The sequence below is a fragment of the Cricetulus griseus genome, chromosome 3 (genome assembly GCF_003668045.3).
Source record: "Cricetulus griseus strain 17A/GY chromosome 3, alternate assembly CriGri-PICRH-1.0, whole genome shotgun sequence".
NCBI lineage: Eukaryota > Metazoa > Chordata > Mammalia > Rodentia > Cricetidae > Cricetulus > Cricetulus griseus.
The window spans coordinates 145,141,182-145,168,196 of NC_048596.1; the positions used below are offsets into that span (position 1 = coordinate 145,141,182).

A 27,015-nucleotide genomic window follows, 5' to 3' on the forward strand; every position below is an offset into this window, starting at 1 on the left:
GTGGGTCAAATTATCTACCTTCTCTGTATGCATGGGTGTGTCCACTAGCCTCATGTGCATTCCTGAGGTCTCATTTTTTCATTATCACCATCCATCCATCCACCCTGTGAGTGCACATACTGAGGAAGGCCACAAGGCACTGGGTGTCCTTCTTTATCACTCTGTCTACGCCTTCCAGGGCAAGTCTCTTCCTAAACTGGAGGCTTTTGTTTTCTAGGCTAGGCTGGAAGCCAGTAAGTCCTAGTAATCCTGTCTCTGCCACTCTTGGAGCTGGGTTTACAAGTGGTCGTAGGGTGCTCATTTTGTTGTGTGTTCACTACATGTTATTCCTGTCTTCATGGTGGTACCCTGAGTACTCTAACCACTGAGCCATTTCTCCAGCTCCTCAAGCTTATGTTATAGGGGATTTGAATCTGATAATTCTGACAAGAGGAATTACATACCAGCTCTGCTGTTCTTTCATTTCAATAAACCTTCAAAACCCTGAGCCACAAAGCTAGATTTCATTGCTCTAACCACTTTCAGTTATTATGTTTTGAGTATTTTGCCTGCATACCTGGTACCAGTGGAGATAAGGACAGGGTGTCAGATGCCCTAGAACTGGCATCATGGTTGGCTGTGAGCTATCACATAGGTGCTAGGAATTGGACCTGAGTCCTTTGCAAGAGCAACACGCGCTCTGAACCACTAAGCTAACTCTCCAGCACCCACTTTGTTTTTTAAAACTTGATGTGTGAGAACACAATGGCACTCTAGCTGGTGGTGGAAGAGAAATCAGCAGTAGCCTGAAAAGTCTCAAGTATACAAGGGACAAGTCTGACTTCTGAACCTAACAAGTCTACAGAGATTTCTAGCTAGCACAGTGTTCCAGGTGATAAGGAGTAGGTTCAAGTTTTGATCAATAAATGAAAACCAGTAAAAATATCAGTAAAATATTTTAATGCCTACAATTGCTTGTATACATAAATTGCAAAACATTCACCTGTATTTGCAAAAGTATATTCTTCTGCAGGTCAACAGCACCAGAAAACAAGCTAAGCTATGTCAAAATTTTCTTCTTTTACATTTGATTTGTCCATTATGTAAAAGACATCGTGGTTTAATAACTCCAAAGAAATCTATATTCCACTCTTAATCATACACTAAACACCTGAATATGTATTTCATCACATCCATTCACAAAATAAATAGTCTACTCAGCACACTGAAAATAAAACAACCAGTCTCTCTTCATATATTTATTCTCTTTCCAAAAATGTTTTGGTCTCCTGCTATATCTCAGAAATGTACTACTAGCTGCTTTTAAGTTATAAAATACAAAATAATTTATTTCTTGGAGAAAATCTTGGGGGGTTTACCATTACAAAAATGAAATTCCGGAGTTCCCTTAGACTTTCTGTTAACAGTCTTTGAACTTTCTCATGGCACACACAGGGCTGCCCATGACATGTGGACATGACTGCATCCATTGCATAGAGAAAGTACAAAGACCAGTTCTGAAGTAGCCTTAAAAGAAAGTGCCCTTTGCTTTAGCAAGTGGGACTGTGCAACCAGAGCCACAAGTTTTATGAAAACTACTTTCTTGTCACATAATTTGTTAGAGAATGCCACACCCATGATCATGTAACATTACAATTGTGAAACAACATTACTACATTCGAGAATTAACATCACCCAATAAAAGGCACATCTTCAAATATTGAATCAAAATCAAAACAGTAGATAGCATACATTAAAAATCAAGCACTTAATTTGTAAACCTTGGAAAAAGAATAGCCTGCTCCTGGCTTTTCACAGGCTTGTGAGCTTTTCTAAGTGGTCAGGAAATACAGAAGAGCAAAATGGAAGACACGTTTGGACTTACAATCTTTCCTGCATTTTTTTTTTCAACATAAAAATTGACGCATATCTATTACAGAAATGCATTCAGACATGACAGACATTACAACCTGATTCTTTACCAACTTCTGAAACTTTAACATAATGGCTCCTTTCTGTGCAAATAGCTGCACCCTGTAATTGAGTACAGTACTTTCAGTCACCAGAAACCTCAACTGCAATTATAGATTCCAGAGTATGAATAATGAAAAAAGGTTACCCAAGAAAAACCATGGAGGAGAAAAACATGCAAGTGATAGCAATAAAATAATGTTCCAAACCTACTTTATCAAGTGGAATATCATACTCCCTTTAAATCAACAGTGGGATAGGGAAAGGGAAGTCAATGGCTTTCTGCTGCCAGTGTATAGAAATCTACAAGGAGAGTTAGGATATTATACCCTCTAAAATTAAATCCTTGCACTTTCAAAGTTTGAAACTCAATTCAAAATGAGTAAGTTTTAAGGACTGGGTCAAATGGTCCCACAAAGGAAGGCTAAAAATTATCACTCATAATACCCAAGCTTAAAGAATGAAGACATCATAGACAAAATACATGGGGTCTGGACCTGTTGAAAAGTAAGAGTTCTTTGTAGAACAGCTTCTCCAGTGCCCCATCTCTCATGGCTAAACAGCTGAAGGCAGCCAGATTAATGATAGAATTGTCCCACAAACTGAATTCTGACTGCTCCCAACCCTCGGGTCTCTAGCATCCTATTTCATTTCCTGTTGCTGACTGTCCTTGAGACATGGCCTCCTTCCAGCCAGACCCTAGATCAGCCTGGATGGACTCTAGGCTTACGTAACATAGACTCTATAGGTCTGACTTTAATAAGGATAGAACTTAAGAAAATTTCACAGCTCAGTAAAACACCAACAACAGGAAAAAATATCTCGTCACAGTGCATAGTTAGAAATAAAAGTGCAATATGGACAGAAGAGAAGGTGGTACTCTTGATACACTAAATATTTAGTTTTTGTTTTTTTGGTCATTAACATTTTCTAAGAAATTTAAGCTAAAAATGCAATGTTATTAACATCAAGAGGTATGGGGCACCTTCGCGTCCCAAAATATCTTTTATAATGGGGAGAATAAAGCACAGGGGGGCCACAACACATGTCACTTGTTGGTTTTTAAACTATTACTCTTTCAAATCTAATATTTGAATAACTATCTTTAATATAAAAAGGAATAAAAAAAAGACAAAAACAAAACAATCAACACAATAGTAAGGGCCCTCATCCACTTCATACTAAGGTCAATGTGACAGGCAGCCTGAAAGGAAAAATGGAAAAGAATATTTCTTGTTCTGGCAAAATTTGTATTTTAACTTAGAAAAATTTTATTACCTAATCATATAAAGAATGCTTAGCATCCAATCCACAAATAATGCTGAATACAATATAATTCTATTTTGCATGTCAAAGTCACAAGGATGACAACCATATAATAAATAACTATAAAGCCTACTCTTTCCTGGGTTTTCAGTTCAAACATAGACTGGGACAGGTCACTTTATTGCTGGCAGCACTCACACAAGGGCCAGGCCTTTTATAAGGACAAGTCTGACAGACAAGTCACACATCAATCTTTTTCTCCTTTTAAAGTAGCAAAGGAACAATAAAAGACCAGCTGACTGGTGAGTGGCCCCACATTAGTGTGCATAGCTCATCAGGATCAAAGCCAGCCCTGTGAATGGTTAACTTCATCAGAGCACACGGCAAGTATCGTATCATCTGCATTACAGATTCCATCCTGGACTATTAGAAAACACTGTACACTCAAATAATAGCTGGCAAACGACAGTATGCATTCCTTCATTCCTTCCTCTTGAGTGCCCACATGTAAATCTAAACTGATAAGGGGCTTGATCAGTCTGAAGGCAGGAAACCCTTGCGGCAGTGTCCCATAATCCAAACTGAGCAGCAGCTAATGTCGCTTCAGTTTCTTGGCCTTTCGACGTTTCATTTCTTCCTCTTCACGCCTCATTTCCTCTAAGTCCTCTTGCATACCCAGTCTTAAACTATGGAGAAATTGTTTTAAGGGATATTTGTCAATATACATGAAATAATCACTTTAAAAAAAGCCTTAATATCTACATTTAAAGTAATATCTCAAATTGAAAAAGAAAAAAAAAGATTGCCAGGCAAGGTGGTGTATACCTGTAACCCCAGCACTTGGGAGGCAGATCTCTGAGTTCCAGGCCAGACTGGTCTACATACTGAGTCCAGGATAGCCAGGACTGCATAGACACACACCTCCCCAGCCTTTTTTTTTGAGACAGGGTTTCTCTGTGGCTTTGGAGGCTGTCCTGGCACTCAAAGGTGTAGGTAAGTGCATGTGAGTACAGGTGCCTGTCTAGGCCAGAAGAGGGCAGATTGCACGAAGCTGGAGTCACAGGCAGTTCTGGGGTACCTGAAGTGGGTGTTGGGAACTGAAGTCAGGTCCTCTAAAAGCAGTTCTCCTTCTTAACTACTGAGCCATCTTTCCATCCTTCTCAAAAACATTTACAAGTAAAGATGCCTCATGATCTGAATTTGACACACACACACACACACACACACACACACACACACACACACACACACACACACACACACACACACACACACAGTGTACACATTACTTTATTAGTAATGTGTACTAATTAGGACACATTCATTTATTAGTAATAATCCATGTTCTTTTTTAACACTTATTTTGACATTTTGTGTAGTTATAGGAGGGAGGGTCAAAAGAAAGCTGTTTTATGTTGGAACTGAGGTGAATTATTTTTCTATAGTAGGAAATTATTAACACTATAAGCAAAGTAACCATTCATTGCCCTTACCCAAGAAACTCTCAGGAGATCATGACTGGGCAGCTAAGCAAGAAGTAGGTGGAGGAAATCAAATAAAACTACAAGTTCCAAGACTGAGACAAGTTTGATGGGCAAAGAAACACAGTCCATGGCAGACTCAGAACTCTCATTTTACTGTACATTACACGAGACACCACAAGCACTGTGGCTACATACTGTCTTAATCCCTACAATGCTTTAATGAGTAAAGCACTATGTTCTCATTTTATAATTGGGAAAACCTTAGAAAAGAAGGAATTTGTCTAAGGCTTTCATAGCCAGCCAGCAGCACTACCTATCATCCAGAGAACTCTGTGGTCCAGCCCCCATCCCAAGCCCTACACCTGCAGGCTTTTTAGGACATTTTTTACATAGTACCAACTCTCCTGCTCACCTCTTGGCTTCCTCCTTCTGCTGCTCCTTCCAGCTGCTCTCCATGTAACGTAAGGCATAATCACTTTCATCTTTATACCTGACAAGACAGCAAAGTAAAAAATGAACAGAAATTCAATTTTCTTAGAGCTACAGCCTCTCATTAAACAAAAAACCAAACATGCTTACAAATAAACCACTCAGTTTTAGGATTCCTCCTACCTTGTTTGGGAGTGAAAGGCCAGACAATGGGTAGAAGCTGGTTTTGTAGTAAAGGCATTATATGGTGAAGCTTTATTTCTTTACATTAATGGTTCACAAACTTTTTAAATTCATGCACCTTTACCCGGGAACTTTATAAAAGAGATGTGCAGTCAGTAGGACTAATGTTGAGGCCTGAGAGCCTGCAGTTTTAATAAGCTCCTAGGCACATCAATAATGGTGATAGTCCCATACTGGTGACAGTGTCCACATTCTCGGTAACAAAACATTACAGCAAAGAAAAGCAGGTTTCATTTCATATCAGAATGACTTTTACTGTGGCTCTGTGAATGAATTTCTGACACTTCAAAGTCCATCTATTTAATATGAGTCTGCTTTACTTCCCTCTCTCTCTTTTAAAGAAAGCAGCTTACAAGCAAATATCACAAAACACCCTGAATTCATTAGAAACTATTATGTGCCCTATCTTAGTTAAGGTTTGTATTGCTGTGACCAGAACCAATCCAGGAAGGAAAGGGTTTATTTTATTGTATAACTTATATAAGTCCATTATCAGGGAAGGCAGGTCAAGAAATAGAGGAAGTAATGCAGAGGCTGCTTACTGGCTTACTCAGCCCTTCCTTCCTTCCTTCCTTCCTTCCTTCCTTCCTTCCTTCCTTCCTTCCTTCCTTCCTTCCCTTCCCTCCTTCCTTCCCTTCCCTTCCTTTCCCTTCCCTTCCCTTTCCTCCCCTCCCCTTCCCTTCCCTTTTTGAAACAGGGTTTCTCTGTGTGGCCCTGGCTGTCCTGGATTGCCTGCCTCTACCTCCTGAGTGCTGGGATTAAAGGTATGCACCACTATGACTGGGCTCAGCCTGCTTTCTTATAGCACCCAGGACCTCTAGTCCTGGGGTGATACTGCCAATAGTGACCTGGGGCCCTCCCAAATCAACCATCAACCAAGAAAACACACCACAGGCTCGCCCAGAGGCCAGTCTGGCAGGGAGCATTTTTCTCAATTCAAGTTCTCTCTTCCCAAATGACTAGCCTATGTCAAGCTGACATTAAAAACTAGTCAGCACCTGCTCTAAGACTAAATCTTTTTAGGACTCTCACCACCCAAGGGTTTCTAACTAAGCATCCAATGCCTCTACTGTTAATGTTTCTCTCCTATAAAAGTTAAAACTTGATATTTAGGTAAATTTTCAGCTTACTTTTTTCGGTCATAGCCAAAGATTTCCCTAATGTGCTTGGATATTTCTTCCTGAGGTTCTCCTTCATCTTCGATGAAATCATCCATTTCTGAGTCATATTCGTCATCATCATCATCATCTTCATACTCTCGAGGCCTTTTGTAGCCAGTAGGGAAGGGGAGCCTTTGAGGACCTAAATACAAAAGCCATGACTTACAAGAACATTATATGGCAAAGTATTTTTTGCAGGGACTATGTCACCTGGGATTCAGAGAAACTTGACATTAAGATGGCACTCCTGGCTGGGTGATGGTGGTGGCCTATGCCTTTAATCCCAGCACTCAGGAGGCAGAGGGAGGCAGATCAAGGCCAGCCTGGTGGTCTAAGTTCCAGGACAGTTAGAGCTACATAAAGAAACCTTGTCTAGAAAAACCAAAATAGATGGCACCCATGAAAGCAGAGCATACAGCTGGCTCTCAGCGCAGGCTGCACAATTCCTGCTAGGTGAAGTATCAGAAGGATTGAGCTCTTCTTTATATAAAGGCTTACTTGGCATGCATGCCTTATTGCCTTTTCTTTCTTTCTTTTTTTTTTTTGGGGGGGTGTGTTGAGACAGGGTTTCTCTGTGGCTTTGGAGGCTGTCCTGGAACTAGCTCTTGTAGACCAGGCTGGTCTTGAACTCACAGAGATCCGCCTGCCTCTGCCTCCCGAGTGCTGGGACTAAAGCCTTATTGCCTTTTCACGTTTTCTAGCTTAGTTATACATACTTCTGGGGTTTAAAAAAAAAAAAATCAGTAAAATTTCTGAAACTGAGTCAAGTTACAAACTGCCACAGAATCATTAATTTTTAATTCTACCAAATAAAGATACCAAAAGTAGCTCCCTACTTTTCCTATATTTCTCTTAAAAATTTAAAGCCCCTCACATGCCTGTAGCTATACTATCTGGGCTTGGGGCTTGAGTCAGCAGTTTGAAGAAGCTCTGGACAACATAGCAAGACCATACCTTAGAAAAGAAAATGTCCCAAGTATAAGACATTTTCAGAATTATAACTGTTCAAAACAAACAAAAACAAAACTAAACCAAAAAACCAAACAAATCTAAAACACTAACTTCCTCCATCCCTCAAAAACAAAACGCCAAAGAACAACCTTGCAAAAGACAGGCACTTAACAGATCAGTGTCTGAGAACCTTCTAGTCTTTGAAATCTAAAGCAAGGGATTTGAGTATCGTTTTCATTTTATCCTCTATGGATCCCAAGGAATACTTTAGCAAGTGCCTATGCAGCATGCAGTATCTATAGCAAGCAGCTGGTGGGGCCATCAGTGACTCGGAACTTGGAGATGGCAGATTCCTAAAGCACACTGCCAATTAAAGGAACAGAACTCAGGACAGTCTAAAATAGAAGCTGGGACACGATAGGTGTTAACATGTACTGAACAAACAGAGCACCAAGGCTTCAAGCTCATAATTATTCTCTCATCTTTAAGTCTTGTAGCCTTCATGTAAAATACTATCCTACCCGCCAGGTGAGACAACAGGGTGGGGTGTGAACAACAGATCCTAGATAAGCCTCTTTTCTTCTATCAAGAGTGAGTACATTATAGGGCATGTGGAAGTGTTCACAGGGTTCCTGGTTATATAAAGCTAGGTACTTTCCCGATGGCCTGGTGATAAATATACTCTTTAGGATGAAGGTCAATTTTACCTTGGGCAGATCTGTAGCCAGACAGGAAAGGCTTCGTTCCATTTATCTGTCCATTGCTTGACCGACTAATAATATTCTTTGAAGAAATTGTTTCCGAGACAACAGTGCACTTGGGTTTTATGGGGAGGCCTGGACTACCAACTGTTCGTCCAGGTCCTAAGCTGCTCACTGGTCTTCCAGGACCTGAACTGGCAGTTCGTCCAGCTGGAACAGAACCACTTACGGATCTCCCAGGGCCACTGACTGACCGTCCAGGGGAGCCTAGGCTGTTCATTGGTCGTCGAATATCATGTGGACTGTGTACAGGACGCCCAGGACCTCCAGAACTGCTCATTGGTCTTCCAGAACCACTAGGGCCATTGATGAGTCGCCCGGGGCCAGTAGTGCTGCTTGCAGGTCGCCCAGGACCATTTGTGCCATTGACTGTTCGTCCAGAAGGATGTGAATTGCTGGCCAGCTTTCTGATCCCACTGACAGATTGCTCAGGTCCTGTGCTGGAGCTGCCATTCTGGCGCCTAGGCATAGCGCCAGAACTAACTGTGGGCCCAGCTGTCCCTGGGCTAGGTCGCCCAGGAGCTGAGCCAGAGTTGCTGCCTAGCTGTCTGACACCTGGACTCTTAGCTTTGTTGTGTGAGAGAACTGTGGGCCCAGGCTTGGAATGGCTGGGATGAGAAGGAAGAGGTTTTTTGGCTTTGTGCTCAGAAGAGGATTTCTGAGTCCCACTAGCAGAAGTCTTTGGGACACTTGGTGAACAGGTGTTGGGGTGGGGCTTTCCAGTCCCATTGAAGACAGGTCTGTTGTGACTTTCCCTAAGTGAGGGTTGGGAACTACTGCCAGATCCTGCCTTGGTCCTCTCTCCTGGCATGGATTTGGATGAAGACAAAGCTACTTGCTTTTCAATGGCTGTGCTGGGTCTGGATTTCTTCTCAGCATGAGGAAAGGGCAATCCTTTGGAAGAGAGTTGCCTGTCCCCAGTACCCTTGCTGAGCTTTGTGCCCACACTGTCTTTGTGAGAGGGTGGTGCCCTTTTGGACACAGGTGGAGGTAGTTTAACATCCGCTTCAGGTTTCCTTTTCCTATGCTTTCGTTCAAGAAACTCTCGCTCCCTAAGTTCCTCTGCGGTCATGGGCCGCTCTTCTGCTTTTTTCACTACCTTGATCTCCACTGGTTCAAACTGCTTCTTCTCGGCTAGCCTCAATAAGTCAGTGAAGTTCATAGGTGGAGGGGCATTTTTAAGGGGGGCCTTTGGTTTGCTTTCAGTTTTGGGAGGCTCTTGCTCCTCCTCGTATTCCTGCTCCAGCTCAGCTTGACTATAGTCTAGGAAGTCTTCCTCCTCCACCTCATACTCCTGGTCAGTTCCCTGGTTCAGGTGGTTTTCCACTGTCTGCCTCTTCTTTGACTTTTCCTCAATAGGAATCCCATCATACCCATGAAAATTGTCCTTTGTCCTCTTGGCCATGGCTCTGGCTTTCTTGTCATGTTTGAGCTCGATTCGTTTTTTCACTAGTTCTTCTTTCCTCCTTTTCTCTTCTAAGGCTGAAAGGTATAAAACAAGAACACATTGTTTCAACAGTCTCAGGATAGCTCATGTGACACCAGTCCACAGTCAAAACACAGACCATGATGAGTTACAGTTTCCAGATATCTAGGAGTCAAAAGAGAAAGTCATCTAACACAATGAGAAATTTTTACACAAGTGGGTCATATATGAGCTTCTCTTTACGAATAAGCAGGTAAACTTTTCTTTTTTTGCTTTAAATGTAAAAAATGGCTCATAAATACACACCAAGTTAATGGAACACCAGCATTCACTGAAGTTGCTAAGAATGAATCTATGAATACCTAAAACAATGTCAGGACCAAGGTAAAGAATGGAGACTTGTTATATACTGTTACATGGTCGCTACACTAGGCCTTTTCACCTCTCCCCTTCCCCCCTCAAGAGATAAGGCCTTGCTATGTTGTCCAGGATGCTCTGAAGCTCCTGAGATGACAGGTGAATATCACCGTGCCCAGCTTCACAAAGCCTTGCTGGTGGGTGGGACAGGAGTATATAAAACAATACATATAGCCAACCTATGAACACATACACACACACACACACCCCTGCACTTGTGTGTTATGTGTACATACCTCCATAAAGTTAACCCAGAGGTACATTACATCATCCCCAAATTTACTAGCCTGTTATGATACTTTTACAAATACACAAAGTCCAAGATGTTTGGTGGCCGACACTGAGACCAAGAAGAGGCACAAGCACATACCTTTCCGTCTGAGCTCCTCTTCTTTCCTCCTAAGGAAAGCTTGCACAGCTGCCGACTGGACACCTTTAACTTTTGGGTCCTTCTTGGGAGGTCCCACTGCCAAACTATACCTTTTCTAAAAATAAAAGCAGAATAAAAAGCTATAAGCAAGCCAACTCTAAGAATACATAGTCTGTGTGGGCTGGGCTGTGTGGCTCAGTGGTAGAATGCTTGTTTAATATGTACCAGCTGTGAGTTCAATTCTCAGTATTGCAGAAAATGTAGAAAGAAAATGAAGGAGGAAAAGGAGAAGGAAGGGAAAGAAAAACAAGAAATCTAAACAAAGGGCTTGGTTCTCTGTAATCTTTAAATGTAGCATTTAAGTTCATGATATATTAATTTGCTACACAAGTTCCTTTAGATTGGTTTCTGTATTACCAAGATCACTAATATTGCCCAGGCACAGATGGAGTTTTCCTGGACTTTGGCTTTTTAAGTAACTGCATAGAGAAAAAATGACTAAAGCAGAATGATTGAACCCTGAAAGAAAAATATTTCAATTTCTTAAGTATCTACTATTAAAAGAAGCACGATAAAACAGCTAATCTTCATGTCTGGGACCATTGACAAAATTTCTGGGCCAGCAATTTTTTCTTTTAATTACAGAACTAAAGAAGATACAGGGTCTCACACATGCTAGGCACTCTACTACTGGGATATATTCTATCCCTGAAAACAAGAGTCTTAAAGTGACCCTGTTATGAGATAAACCCCCCTTTTATGTACTAAATCGTGTCTGTGATGATAGTAAAGTCATCTTTGAGGAAAAATCCAGCAGTTTGTAAACTTAAAATGCCTTCCTATACTGTGTATCACAAACTTGAGGAAAGACAAAGGATGGGGACTACTACAGGGCTGCCAAATACAATGTATCTTGAAACAAGCTCAAGTTCCAACTAAATCAGTCAAGCAAAACAGGAGCTAGCCAAGAAGGCAGGCCTCATCCAACCAGAAAATCCTGCATGATGACAGTGTTGACAACTGACTCATCCCTGACAGAGAAATCCCAAGACAGTTCAGATTGTTTTCTAGTCACCCAGTCTAGGACACAATCAGATCCCTTCATTAGTCCACATCTTTGTAAACTGAATTGAGAGCACCTCCCCTCCAGAAATACTACCATGAATATAACACTTGATTCAAGTTGACTAAGACACAGAGCTCACAGACAGCTCACACAATTTGAATGATTTGTGGTATATTCAGAGTTCCAAATCATTGGTTTTCAGAATATTGTAACCATGTCAAAAGAAATCACTTATAAATGATGGGTCTGGCAACCATTAGTGAACTTTTTATACATTTAATGGAAATGAAATCTTGTAGCATGGCTGTGATAGTCAACTTTGTGTGCTCACTTGGCTGCAGTACCAAACTATTTAACCAGGTGCTAATATTATGTGCTGCCTCAAAGAATTTTACTGATACAATTAAAATCTGAAGTCAGATTAACTTCCATGTCTTTGGTCCTCTACTTAGTTCAATGACTTAAGTTCTGGGGAGTCAGCAGAGAAGAAATTAACTCCAGGCTGTCTGGAATTCCAAACCAATTCTGGACTTGCCAGCCCCACAAATAATCCTCTCAAATCATTCCCACTTGTCTGTTTCTCTGGAGAACATCAACTGGTAATGTAGTCTTTGCAATTGGTCTCTTAGTGAACAAAAAGGTTTCAAGGCTCATGTTAACATTTGACAGGAGCTCATCCCTTCAATAGCTAAGTAATACTGGAAGGTATAGATATATAGCATATTACTTATCTGTTCATCAGCTGTCCATCTGGATGATTTCTTTCTTTTCTTTTTTTTCCTTTTTGTTTCATAACAAAAAGCCTTTAATCCCAGCACTCAGGAGTCAGAGGCAGGTGGATCTCTGTGAGTTTGAGGCCAGCCTGGTCTACAGAGTGAGTGCCAGGACAGGTTCTAAGCAAAAAAAAAAAAAAAAAAAAAAAAAAAAAAAAAAAAAAAAAAAAACCCTGTCTTGAAAAACCATTAAAAAAAAAAAGTGTTGTGTGGGGCTGGAAAGCTCAGTGGTTAATAGCACTGGCTGCTTTTCCAGAGGACCCAGGTTCCATTCCCAGCACCCACATGGCAGCTCACACCTATCTATAACTCCAGTTCCAGGGAATGTAGCATCCTTACACCAATGCACATAAAATAAAGTTAAATCAAGTGTTTAAAAAAAAGCTGCTATAACATTTGTGTGCAGTTTTAGGCACATGTGTGTTTAAATTTCTCTTGGGTAGGGCTGGAGAAATGGCTCAGAGGTTGAGAGCACTGGCTGCTCTTCCAGAGGTCATGAGTTCAATTCCCAGCAACCACATGGTGGCTCACAACCATCTAAAATAAGATCTAGCGCCCTTTTTTGGTATGCAGGCAAACATGCAGGTAGAACACTCTATGTAACAAATAAAAATCTAAAAAACCAAAAACAAAATCCACATTTCTCTTGGGTATATGATCATATTTTTTTTCTTTTCTGTTTTGGTTTTTCAGAGTTTCTCTGTGTACCACACTGGCTGTCCTCGAACTCAAGAGATCCACCTGCCTCTGCCTCCCAAGTGCTGGGATTAAAGTTGACGATCACCACGGCTGTGATCATATATCTTAACACTAAGCTTAGTAAACTTTTCAAAAAGAGCTGTAAGCATATCAAAATATGGCGGTTTTTTTGTTTTTTTTCTGAGACAGGGTTTCTCTGTGTAGCTTTGGAGTCTGTCCTGGAACTCGCTCAGTAGACTAGGCCTGCCTCTGCCTCCCGAGAGCTGGGATTAAAGGTGAGCACCACCACTGCCTGGCTATCAAAATATGTTTTGATGGAAGATTTCATAAAATTTCCCCCACTTCACAGTAGAGAATGATGGGGGGGGGGGGAGCCAGAGGTTGGAGCACACTGTGTTTCTTTTAAGGCAAAAGAGCCATTTGGCTTGTCCGTTGCATCAGATACATGGCTATAGCAACAGCACACCAGATGTACTCATCAATTCTGACTCTTGATTCAAGGCACCAGGCTCCCTCATTGTATAGGTTTCATGAAAAGCAGCTGGACAAGTTTCTTTTGTCTCAAGCATATCCATTTTAGCATCCTGCAAAGCCAACCTCATCACTTTGTTGTACCCTAGTGAATGATCCACAATGGTGACATTTCTGTCTTTTAGTATAGTACCAGAGATTTTGCTAAGATTTGTAATTCTAAAGCCAACAGGCCTAGAAAATATCAAGCCATTTAAAAACATATTCCTCCTGTTGCAAGCCATCCTGTGGAGATCAGATTAAGAAGCTGCAAACATTCTGCAAACCTTGCTCAGCAAGTTTGCTCAGTCAGAACCAGCATGATATCCCCATGCTGCTCCTTAGGATAAACAAAACTGTTGTAATGGTAGAAAACATAAATTTTCTGATGGTTTTACATCACTATTATTGGTTAGAGTGGTCAAATATATATTCTTAACTTTAATCAATACCACAAAGTTTTAAACACCTTCTCAAGACATTAGTCAGGAATGAAAGCTGGAAAACAGCTCTTTGCATTAAGCTAGCTCAGCAGGATGTGGAAAAGGGCAATGGGAATAAAGCATCCAGAGAATCTATTCACACTGACTATGATTTATAAAAAACTTGGTTAGGGTTGGGGTACAGTTCAATGGTAGAACACTTGCTGACATGCTGGAGGACCTGGTTCAATCCTTAGTGCATCATTCCAATCTAATGTAAAAATCACACTTCATATAGCCTTAAAAAAGGATAACTAACTGTTTTCCTAGTGCTTAGGCATGGGCTTTGTAACTGAATGCACGTTGAATGTAGGTCTTCTGACTCAGGACCAAACATGCTTTCACACTTCACTTTCTATTTGATGACAACCCCTTTTTCTTGGAGCTCACACCTCAATCTTAAATGGAATTCCCTAATTTCCATGCATGTCTGTCTACCCCAGACAGGCCTACAACTGATCTTCCCTATATTCATCTCCCTTCCCCTCCTTTGGGAGGGTGATCATGTTGACACTTTCTTAGAACAGACTTCCAGTATCCCTCTGTCTTACAGTTTTCCATCCATGTACTAACTAGGCCCAATCCTTCTTAACTTCAGAGATCAGGTAAGATCAGGTGGGCCATTCAGGTGGTCTAGTCATAGCTGCTAACCGGTTTCTAAATGTTGATGGTTTGGCTTTTATATTATCTTTCCATCTTTATATCGAGAATGTCAAAAAAAAAAACAGTATTATTGCTTAAAGCTGTATTAAACAAGAGCTGAAGCAAGGAGCTTGAGTTCTGCCTTTGAAGATGACAAACTCACTTCAGTACATTACCTCACTTAACAGAGGGCCAGGGTTAGGAGCAGAAACTCTGAAGCACTGTGCTGGATTTGATCCCCTCCTTCATTATAATCAATCCTATAACTCACTGTGTGGCCTTGGGCAATTTCTTCACCTCACTAGGCCTCAGTTTTGTCATCTGTAAAATCTCTTTTATATGCTCATTATGGTGACTAAATTTAATTAACACATGAAGTGCTTAGAACAATACCTGGCACAGGCTCAGCACAATGAATGTTAATTGCTATCACCATTACTTAGAAAGAGATTCTCTAAGGTGTTAATGGGGAAGAGAGACAACAGAATCCCTGTGGGGAAAGAATAAGCAGTAGTTTCTAAAGACCTTGTTCATAAAGCACTGGTTCAGAAGTACTGTTCTACACTAGAAAGCAGCTGTCTGAGACAGCAGGGATGTCATCGTCAGTTCTCAGTGGAAGGCCGAAATCCAATTTTTGTAGAGCAACCACTATTGCAGCAAAAACTTTTCTTAGCTGACCATTCTTCACAAGGAACTATTACAATCCCAGCACCTGGGGATCTCTATTGGAGGCTAGCCTAGCCTACATAATGAGTTCCACAGGCCAACCAGGGCTACATAGTGAGACTCCATGTTAGGGAAGAAAAAAAGTGTCAACGGTTGCATCATCCTGATCAGCTGTTATTTTTGTATTCAGAATTCCACTGAGAACAGACTGTAAGCCTAATACTTCCACACATGATGCAATCCTACCTTGGTTTTAACTAAAACATAAAGATGATTGTTTCATTTAAAAACAAGAACAATGAGGGAAATGTTAGTACAGATTGAGAATCCTTAATACAAAAATTCAGAATCCAACATGCTCCAAAATCTGAGATATTTTGAGGACTGATAGTGCAGTCAGGTAAAATCATAGGAGAGAGCTTAGTTTGGGATCCTATTTAGTGTCTGGCTTACTCACAACCCTTGGAATAAAGTATTCGGCAGCCTGCTTCCTTTACTTGTGCATACTAAGCATACACAACCACTCCAAACAATGTTCCTAGCAACCTAGAACCACATAATCTCCCATTCCATGGGTTACACGGTCTCCCATCTTTAAACAATGGTATACTTTCCCAGCTTCTGGTAACAATCAAATTTACACTTTTTATTCAAAAGTATTTCCAGTTTACCAGATATGACAATTAGAAGGGCCAATCAGGCTTAAGCAAGTTTTGAGTGCATGTACAGAAAGGAAAAACTGCATCATCTTGTAACCTTTAGGGAGAATCTCTATTTACTATCTTATGGCTATGCATAATTGGGGAATGGACAGGTTAAAGTCAGATGCATTATGGGAAGGGACATGCACAGCAGAGAAATAATTATACAACCCACCCATCAATCAAAAGAAAAAACTACCATAACTGTATCCATAGTAAACCAGACCCCTTTCCCCAGGCTGCATTCTGGGACCCTGAGTATCTTTGCTCTTGTTCTGCTAAGTATTGTCTTTAATCTGCACTATTACTGCTTTGCTCTAAATACAATAAATGCTTCTTGTGCGTGCCTGCGTGTAACCTTATTTTCAACTCTTTGGATAAGAGGACAAGGACCTGGAACACCCAACCCAAACTCTGACCTCTATAACAACAGGACACCACAAGTTTAAAATTTCCCATTTGTCTTCACACTATGGGTTAAAGTCAATGCAGAGGCACTCTAAGGTATGTGATTAAGAACACTTAATCCCTTGGAAAGGACCCAGGTTTAGTTCCCAGCACTCACAGAGAGGCTCACAATCCTCTGTAACTCCAGTTCCAGGGGATCTGAGATCCTCTTCTGGACTCTGGGGCACTGCACTACACACTGTACACAAATACACGTGCAGGCAAAACACCCACATGCATAAAATAAATTAAAAATCTTTTAAGAAATACTGTATGAAAGAAATCTTCAAACTGTGGTTACCTATACATGCTCTGTACAAGATGGAACCAACATTCCCAACATCATGTGTGGGAGGGCTCATGAGACTCGTGGTACTTTGAATGACAATGGCTGCCATAGACTCACATGTCTGAATATTTGGTCCCCTGTTGGTGGAGCTGTGTCACAGTGGTTGGGCTTTGGGATTTCTTAAAATGACAATCCCAGTTAACTCTCTCCTCCTTGCTTGTGGACCAAGATGTGAGCTTTCAGCTACCATTCCAGCACCAACCGTGCCTGCTGCCATGCTTTCTGACATGAGATGGTCATGAACTCTAACCTTGTAAGCCCCCAGTAAACTGGTCTATAAGTTACCTGGTCATGTGTCTTATCACAGCAACAGGAGAGTAACTTAAGATAGGGCCCCATTGCTCCTTGAAGTAGGAAATAAAGGTAGCTGAGCTAGCGGGTAATGATTGCTCAGGGAGCAGAGTCATTTCTTTAGTGGTTCAGTCTCTGGTAAACTGCCCATGCCCATGATCATGCAAGTGACCCTATTTTAAACTCAGTGGGTTCTCTCTCTCTCCCCACCCCCCTCAATCTCCCTTATCACACACAGACACAAAAGTCATGAAAGTAGGAGGGGGACTTGGGAGGAAAAGGCATAGTGGGAGAGAGAGGAGTGAGAGGATAATGGAGGGTAACAATAATAATTTACATGTATGAAATTGTCAAAGAATAACAAAAGTAGCTCCAAACTCCATAAATTATGTGTGTGTATATATGAAATAGAGATTAATTTTGAATTTAGACCTCATTCCTCTCCTCATATCTCATTATATGTATACAAATATCACAAAATTCTGGGGGGGGGAAATCTGACATGCAGAATACTTCTAGTGACAAGTACTTCACAAAAGGAGTACACAACTGTAGCTCTGCAGCCAGATACAATGGACACCTTCATCTGTGACAGGCCAACATGTTAAACTCATGGCTTTTAACCCATCACTAGCCAGACTGGCTTTCTTCAGTAAAGGAATGATCAAAGAACTCTGAAGCCTAAAATCTGAGTGTCAACTCTGATAGGATCCGAGAAGGAGGTGAAAGCAGAAGACAACTAAAAGGGAGAAAGAACCAAGCACACAAAGGGATGCTGTCAGTTTCTGTAAAGTCCTTTGATTCCCCAATTAGGCCTAGTACATCTTAAATATACCACACACAGGTTTATCAAAATGCTTCTTGAGTTGGATGGTAGTATTTATTTAGCTATTTAGAGAAATGGTCTCATGTGGCTTAGGCTGACTTACAACTACTCTGTAGCTAAGAATCTTGAACATCTGATGTTCTGCCTGTACCTCCCAAGTGCTAGGAGTATAAGGATTTCAGTGGTTCAAATGCTAGGATAAGGTACTTGTTTTGTAAAAATTTGCTACACTTGGTACATTGTTATCTGTAAAGGAAACATTTAAATAAAAGAAATACAAATTTGGAAGCCAGACATATTACTTACATCTCATTTTTCAGAAGCATGTAAGGGATTTGGGGATGGAGCCAAGAAATTAAAACTCAGTGGCAGAGTACTTGCCTTACATGAGAAGTCCTGGGCTCAAGCCCATCACTAAGAAAACAATAATATGAAAATAACACACCTATGAAATACAACTCTTGTTAATATAAATGTCCTGTGTTTATAATTGTCTAAATTATTTTGAGTTGATAAAATTAAGCTGTATAGATGAATCAGTTTACGAAGAGTCACGAATTAAATTTAATATTATTTAGCTTGTTTTATTCCAATTGTTTTTATGACTCTCATTCCATGTAAAGGATAAAGTTAATATTGCAAACCGAATCAAACTTCTAAGTTTACTACCTCTTTTAGGGGAAGGGAAGGATGATTCAGAAAGTGTGCCTGTTATTCAACTATTAAATTTTTAAAATTACTTCATTAATTTACCTTTCTTCATTTCCTGTTAGTACAATCACAGAGCAACAGAGAACACCATGTATTTTGAAATTTTTTGCTCTAGGATTATTTGTCTGCCTTTCTCCAAGCAGCTACTGGCTTTTAATTCATTAATTAATTATATTGAGACAGGGTCTCTCTGTATAACCCTGGCTGTCCTGGAATGCATGTAGACCAAGCTGGCCTTGAACTCTCTTGAGATCTGCCTGCCTCTTCCAATGCTGCAGCCACCACACCCATCCACCTACTGGCTTTTAAAATCTGAGTTCTAATTCTTTCACAATTATTGGTTATTAAAGCTAGTATTTTTAAAATCTTTCTCGAAATTCAAGATCTAAGATGAAATAATTATGCAAAGATGGATGGATATTAGACCTAACACTGACTTATCTAGAATATCTACAAACACATAAAGTATTGTTGCTCCAGGTTTCAAAGGCTTGTGCCCACAGCTTCAACCTGCAAGGCTTATGAGCTTAGAGGAATGTTTACCAACCCCCACCCCCCTCCCCAGGGTTTCTCTGTAGCTTTGGAGGCTGTCCTGGAACTCACTCTGTAGACCAGGCTGGCTTCAAACTCACAGAGATCCACCTGCCTCTGCTTCCCAAGTGCTGGATGGGGGTGCACCATCACCTCCAGGTGAGGAATGTTTATTCTAATTGATTATTATCACGATGGTAGATGACTGTTCATATACGCACATATTATATATAAAACATGTATATATATGCACACACATATACAAATATAACTACTCCTTATTTTAGATTAATACACTCAAAAGAGTAAAAAAAAATAGGCTGCATTAGACAAGAAGTGGCAAGAGAAAAAAATACTGCAAATTCTGAAAAAACTAGGAAATTCAAAGTTCATGTGAGATCTCAAATTCCAGTTGATTGACTCTAAGAGGTGTTTTGAGTTGGACACTTCACTGATCAAACCGCAGGTATCACAAAGCGAAATATCGGTTTACAGCTGTGCTGTGGGGACCTCCAGATGATCCAGAAATGATTAGTTTATGCAAAACAGCTATAACCCCAGAAGCCAGATGTCCGACCACTTCAGCCTTTAGCTCTGAAAACATCATGGAACTGAGCAAACGAAATCTAAAAATTTGTTAGTCAACTAGGAAACGAAAGCTGAAATCCGCTTTGCTCTAAGAGGGAACGATCGATCCTAGGGCCTCGTATACATACATGTTTTATATATAATATGTGCATATATGAACAGTCATCTACCATCGTAATAATAAAATAAAAATATAAGGTCTACCACACACCGGCAGCGCACATGATCACCTCACAGTTGGCCTTGGATTTCCTGAAATGCCCTGAACTTCTCTTTCCAACCTAAGATATCTTCTTGGCAGGTGATTACATCTTTGGTTTAGTGGGTGGGGCCACGAACCAGAGAACCTTTTCAAGAAATCACACAAAACCACTATTAGACTCGCCAAAAAGATCCAAAAGGCTATATATCATGCGAAGTTCTTAAAGTCCCCGAACTTCCTGGCTACACTGGCCCTCAGTTTAGGGGCTTAAGTATTTTCGAAGCCAGGCGCTACTTAATGCTAGACAGCATTCCGCCAGGCGCGGCTCACTCATCCACTTTGCGCAACTCTAAACCCCCCCACCCCAAGCCGCAAAGTCCACCTTTCAGAGAACATGATTTGGCGAAACCAACCCCAAGAAAACTCCCCTTTCGCACTCCCAGCCCCTCTGTACCCAAGTCCCCGCGTCAACTCCAGAAGAGGACATAGTCCGAGTGTCTCCGAGGCCGACAGGCGCTCGCCTGGAAGTTGCACCCGCCACATACGAACTTGACACCCGGCTTTCCTACTGCAAGCCCGGAGACTCACCGGTACATGGTTGACACCTTGTCCTTTGGAAGCGATCAGAAGGATTTCCCTGAAGTCCATGTCTGGCCGAAGAGAAAACGCCCGGTTGGGCCGGGCCGGGGACTCGGGACGCGGCAGACACGAGTCTTGCCGCTGTGCTCAGCTCCGCTGACTGGCTTGCTTTAGTGGCCCCTCTCTCGCCGCTCCTCGACAAGACACTTCCGGCGCCTTCTAATTCCGTGTGCGGCCCTCGCGCTGCAGGCGAACACAGTACGTCTGTGTCTATATATATACACACAGATGCCCAGGCCCGCCCCAGCGCTTCCGAGTATCGCGCAACTTCCGCTTTCGGGGCGAGACACGTAATAGGCGTACGTGGCTGTTGGCTTTGGCTCAGCTGGGCGGGACTGAAGCTTTTACCAGCCAACCAGATGCAATATAGCGGTTAGGGGTGTGGCTAAGTGGGAGGAGATTCACCTGAGGATTTTCTCTTCCCGAGGGTTTCAGGGCTGGAGACGGTCGGTGAGAAGAGGAGGACGAGACCTGCTTTCAGGTGTGGCTTCTGTAGGGCCACGCGTGGGTGTTCAGGTCCCAAATGGAGTCGGGCGTTGGTGGCGCACGCTTTTAATCCCAGCACTCGAGAGGCAGAGGCAGGTGGATCTCTGTGAGTTCGAGGCCAGCCTGGTCTCCAGAGCGAGTGCCAGGATAGGCTCCAAAGCTACACAGAGAAACCCTGTCTCGAAAAACAAAAACAAACAAACAAAAAGCAGATCTCAAATGGCGGCTTTCTAACAGCTGACCCGACATGTCTGGAGGAGGAGATTTAGGTTGCGTTTATCTGCTTCCCGGAGCTGTGCGTGTGCGTTTCTCCTGGTTCTCGGATGCCAGCTACTCAAGATCACAGAGGCGCCTGCTGCCTTTTGCCCAGGGAATGAGAAAAGCCTTTAGTCACATACCGTGCCGGGCCTGATTCTGGCGCACTGCAGAGCAAACGTGCACCCACTGGGAGTCTAGCCTGAGTTTCATTTTAGTTTAGTTATCGAGCTTGCAAGGGCATTTTGTCTCAATAAAGCACACGTGAATAACTAGGCGTACTAGGTCTGGGAGTGGGAATGGGTCACGGATCGTTTTGGTGTGGTGGAAATACCCCAAACTGGACTGTATTTACTAATTTTTGTACGGTTGAAAGGGGTGAGTGAACCCAAAGGCCTTATTCTGTGAACTGGTGTTTGACTGCTATGTCGGAATGGCTCCACTTCAGATTGGGTAAGAGACCAAGATGAAGCCTTCGCCACATCACAGAATTGAAATTCTTAATTTTCCTTTTCCTCAGCCCACAGGCATCGTAATTCTTTCCCTAGCCTAACAGTAGTATTCCTTTTTTGTTTTTGCCTTTTGGTTTTGTTTTGTTTTTTGGGTTTTTCGAGGCAGAGTTTCTCTGTGGCTTTGGAGGCTGTCCTGGAGCTAGCTCTTGTAGACCATGCTGGTCTCGAACTCACAGAGAACCGCCTGCCTCTGCCTCCTGAATGCTGGGATTAAAGCGTGTGCCGCCACCACCGCCCGGCAGAGTAGTATTCCTTTTTATAGATGCTTTAAAAATGCAATTTATGTGTTTGGGTGTTTTGCCTCATGTATGGCTATGTACCATATGCACACAGTGCCTGCCCATGGAGGCTGGAAAAGGGCATTCAGTCCCCTGGAATTGGAGTTACAGATGTTTGCCATGTGAGTGCTAGGAATCCAACCTGGGTCCTCTGGATGAGCAGCCGAAGCCCGTGCTCCTAACCACTGAACCATTCTCTCTTTCTCTCTCTCTAAAATCTTACAGCTCCCAGTATTTTCTTTCACAGTTTGTAATTAGATACTTAACACGTGTTTTTTCCCCCTAATTACTGACTCTCAGGCTAAATGAAGATCTGTGAGAACAAACCCCTTTACCCACCACCGTTCCGTCTTCAAAATACTTCTCTGCTTATGCTCAGATTGGATAAGAAGTTCCTAACCCCGTGTCATGATAGCTGGCCTGCAATATGCAAAGTACTTCATGTAGGTTGTATGATTAAATCTTAGGTGATTTAATCTTTTTTTTTAAAAGATTTATTATGCATACAGTGTTCTGCCGGCATGGCAGAAGAGGGAGTCAGATCTCATTATAGATGGCTGTAAGCCACCATGTGGTTGCTGGGACTTGAACTCAGGACCTCTGGAAAAGCTGCCAGTGCTCTTAACCTCTGAGCCACCTCTCCAGCCCAATTTAATCTTTTTTAAATAAAAAAAATCGTGTGTGTGTGTGTGTGTGTGTGTGTGTGTGTGTGTGTGTGTGTGTATGTGTACTTGTACTTGAATATGCCACAGCACACATGTGGAGGTCAAAGGACAATTTATGAGAGTTGATTCTTTTCTTCCACCATGTGGGTCCTGGAGATTGAACTCAGCCACTCTGGTTTGGCAAGGGGCACCGTTAGCTGCTGAACCTTCTCATTGGCCCTGTAAGGATTCAGGCATTATGCTGGCCTGCCCCTCTCATCTGGCCGACTGCACTCAGGCAGTACTCTGGTCAGCCCAGGCTTCCATTAGTACTAGTCTGCAGTCTGCGCAAAGGACCCCTTTAAAGGCAGATCCCTGCCCACTTATGCTCTCTTGCTTTCTTGCCCTCTTTCTGCTTTCTGGCTCTTCTTTCTCTCTGCTCTCCTCTCTTTCTGCTCCTGTCTCCTCTCTTCTATCCTCCCTCTGTGTCTCTTTACCTTTTTTCTCTTTCTTTCCCCCTCCCTCCCCTTTCTAATAAAACTTCTTACTCAAGCTCTTTCTGCCTGGCATGTTTGTCCCCAGCCTCAGTCACCATGACAGGCCATGGAATCGGCCATGGCCCCCCCACGAAGGACCCCCTTCCAGCTTTATCCTCCCATTGAAGCAAAACAACAACAGGCCCAATGGATTCAATCCGAACTAGAGATAAATAACTGAGATTCAAAAGAGATAAAATAACTGCATTGTTATTGCACAATTATTCAATGAACAGCTCATAAGAGATTGCTAAACTGGACTGTGTCCTACTGTTGTGGGGTATCCACCAGAGAAATACTCAGACACAAGTTTAAGCCAATTTGCCAGTCAGTGTCCCAGTGTAGTCCCGAGCCTTTCTCAGGGTGAACTTTTAAAGAACAAAGACCATATCCTGGGTTGACTTAAGTTAACAAGAACAGTTGACTAGAAACCAAACAGCAAGGTTAGTACATTTAGACACTTTCTCAAACTTTGATGGATTAGGTCTTTGTTTTCGATTTGGTAATGCTGTCAATGTGCTGAGTTTTATAGTCTGAATATTACTTCTATCATGGAATCAGTTGTGCTAAGGTCTGGGGCCTGTTGCACTACCAGCCCCACCCCGTTTTGAAAGACAAGGTCTCATTATGTAGCTGGAACTCATTGTGTAGACCAAGGTAGCCTCAAATTTATGGAGATCTGACTGCCTCTACCTTTTGAGTTCTGGGATCAGAGGTGTACACCACTGAACCGGTAATGCCTGCTCCATATATTAAGTAACCCATTTGAACTGTTGTAAAAATGTACCCATGAAGATAAAACAGTCATCAGTAGCTAACGATATAGTGGTTGTGTGTGGCGGTGGTGGGGGGACACAGAGGGTAATGTTAAATCAGAGCTGCTGGTGGTAATTCAGGAGTACAGGAAAGGCAGAATCCCCACCTTTATCAGGGAGAAACAATGAATTCAGCAAATAGTTGCAGAGAAAGCACTATGTGCTTAGCCTGATGGACAGTACAAAGACCCAGCTTCTGCTCAATCAAGGCTTTAATACACGAGTAACTGTAATAACACTGAAAGCAGCAGCTACTGAGTAAGGAAAGTTCGGAGTGGAGAGTTGTTAGGGTTTGCAAATGGCAGTGAAAACATTTGTTATGTTTCTGAAATTAGATTTAATTGGGTCTCCTATACTTCAGTGGGCAGGTTTAGAAGTAATAGAGTTGCAGTTGGAATATAAGCACAAAAAGAGTCAAGAACACATAGAGAATTAGCGGGTGTATTTAGGATGGTATTATTAGACCCCCGAAAACTCAAGTATCTGGGGTCCTAGGCCATGTTCGCGGTCACCCCAATCACCAGGCAGATTCGAGAGCTTGCTGCAAACTGCAGGAGGCTTTATTGTAATTTAACGAGTTAACCCCATGTTAGCTCGGGTCTTTCACCCACCCGCCATGGCGGATGGCTAGAAAAGACAGTTTGAAGCCGCTGCGCACAGATCTTTATAGGGCAGCGTAAGGGGAGTGTCTAGGGGTACGCACAGGCTCACGATTGGTGTGCCTCCAGGCTTGGAGGGCTTGCCCTGTGTTGATTGGTCAACTGGTTGTTATGGCCCATAGGCCCTCCCAGGGTGGTTGCTATGCTCTCTATGTCATTGCTTGTCCGTAGAGCACACCCAGGGTCGTAAAGCTAACTTCTGATTGGCTCCTTGTCACGAGACAGGCATCTGACTTTCTAGTGTCTGGGACAAGGTCATAGAAGCACGTGTTCGGCCGTTATGGCTGCCAAAAGGGAAGCTGGTTCCTTCAGTATGAAATGAGATCAGAAAAGTTACATAGTTTGAGAAGGAGGGAAAGAAGAAACATTTAAGACAGAGCTTCCCATAGTGGCACATGCCTTTAATCCCAGCACTCAGAAGGCAGAGGCAAGTGGATCTTTGTGAGTTTGAAGCCAGCCTGCCTGGTCTACATATTGAGTTCCTGAACATCCAGAACTATGCGGTGAGACTCTGAGCAGGAAGGCAGGAAAAATTTAAAGTCTGAATGACATAGTCTTCTTTATTCCCTTCAGATTGACACAATCTAAAAGCTTTTGCAATAAGTAATGCTCAGAAGGGTCAGAGAAATACACTGTCATGGAAATATTTGAGGTCAGTCTGGTAAAGTATAAAACCTAATGAATGCTTCAGGTGTGTTTACTGTGAGCCACACTCTTGCTAAGTAGCTTTTACATATGAAGCAATTGGATTTTCACAGTAGCTCTACTAAATAGTGGTCAAATGAATTGTCTGAGTTCTCTCAGATGTTGCCTGTGCCAGCGCTTGACTTCAGGTTCTGTCGTATGTTATTATCATTATTACTGTTTTTTTTTTTTTTTTTTCAAGACAGGGTTTCTCTGTGTAACAGCTCTAGCTGTCCTGGAACTTGCTCTGTAGATCAGGCTGACCTCAAACTCACAAAGATCCACCTGCCTCTGCCTCCCCAGTGCTAGGATTAAAGGCGTGTGTCACCAGGTCTGGCCTTGTTATTTTAATTGTGTGTGTGTGTGTGTGTGTGTGTGTGTGTGTGTGTGTGTGTGTACATCGGCACAGGAGGGCATCCGGCCTTTCGTAGGTGGAGTTACAGGTAGTTGTGAGCTGTCTGATGTAAGTTCTGGAACAGAATTCTAGTCCTCCAAAAGAACAGCAAGTGCTGGTAACTGCTGGACTACCTATCCAGCACCACTCTCACTACTTTTTATTTAAAATATTAATGTAACTAATTGGTTGTAGAAATTCTTTTCCTAGATGAATTTTCTGCCAGGAAATGCACATGTATATGCAGAGTCACTGGAACAGTTAAATTTACTGCCAAGGACTGGGTCAGTGAGATGGCTCTTGCCACCAAGTCCAACAACTTGAGTTTGAGCCTCACGACCCACATAGTGAAAGGAAATAACTGAGTCCTGCAAGTTTCCCTCTGACCTCCACACATGCCGAAGCATGTACACCTAAATTCACCCCTCCACACACACACAAACACACACTATAGGTTGTAATTAAAAAATTTAACAAGGAAAAAAAAAACCATTGGAAACACCCTGAATGTCTGCTGGAGTGGAAAAGTTTGTGACCCCTACAAAGAAGTGCAGTGGTATCCTGCTGGCATGGCACTGCAGTGATAGCAACTAGCCCTAACCCCCTGCTGGGTGGCACCTGGTCTAGCTCCAGAGGAGAGCTAGCATCTAGCCTAATCCATCTTTTGACCGACCGGATGATATCTTTTGTACCCTTATGTGTACTTTGTTTGGGACTTTCCCAAGAAGACAAAGGCCTATGCAAAACTTGGTTCAGGAGACGCAGAAAACTGTGGTACCTATGAATGGATACTTTGCACATGGCATTATCTTTTTGGAAGCCTCATTCAAGTTGTTCTGAGCATTTGGTAATCAACTGGCTAAAGTGTAAATATTGAGAAAAATGAAAATGCTCTGGGCATTGGGATAGTGCTTCAGTCCATTGAAATTGGGGTCACCTGCAGCCAAAAAGGCTAAACTCATTCTCGAAGTGTCTTTGAGTTTTCTTTGAGGGATTCGTGTGAACCTACACGCTCACCGTGACTTCCACCGACAAAGAAGGAAATGGATATATATATATCTCCCCCTAGGATGATGTCTTAGATATATTGTTAAAGGAAAAAAAAAACACCACGATGCATTACAATGTATTTTAAAGAAAGTGAATATAAGATGCTGGCAGTGTAGCTCAGT

The 27,015-nt window shown here is 42.2% G+C and overlaps 1 protein-coding gene across 2 annotated transcripts; it reads right to left on the bottom strand.

Moving 5' to 3' along the window:
- Positions 1-916: 916 nt before the first annotated feature.
- Spty2d1 (SPT2 chromatin protein domain containing 1) lies at positions 917-20,796 on the bottom strand. Of its 2 annotated transcripts, XM_027410481.2 has the most exons (7): positions 20,530-20,796; positions 19,951-20,086; positions 10,458-10,572; positions 8,191-9,726; positions 6,503-6,674; positions 5,113-5,190; positions 917-3,902 (listed from the first exon to the last, which is right to left on the bottom strand). In XM_027410481.2, exons 4-7 carry the CDS (start codon positions 9,647-9,649, stop codon positions 3,809-3,811), a joined length of 1,803 nt encoding a protein of 600 aa, XP_027266282.1. In that variant the 5' UTR covers positions 9,650-9,726; positions 10,458-10,572; positions 19,951-20,086; positions 20,530-20,796; the 3' UTR covers positions 917-3,808. The 2 variants fall into 2 exon arrangements, with proteins under 2 accessions (XP_027266282.1, XP_027266281.1); XM_027410480.2 differs by lacking the exon at positions 19,951-20,086.
- Positions 20,797-27,015: the final 6,219 nt, after the last annotated feature.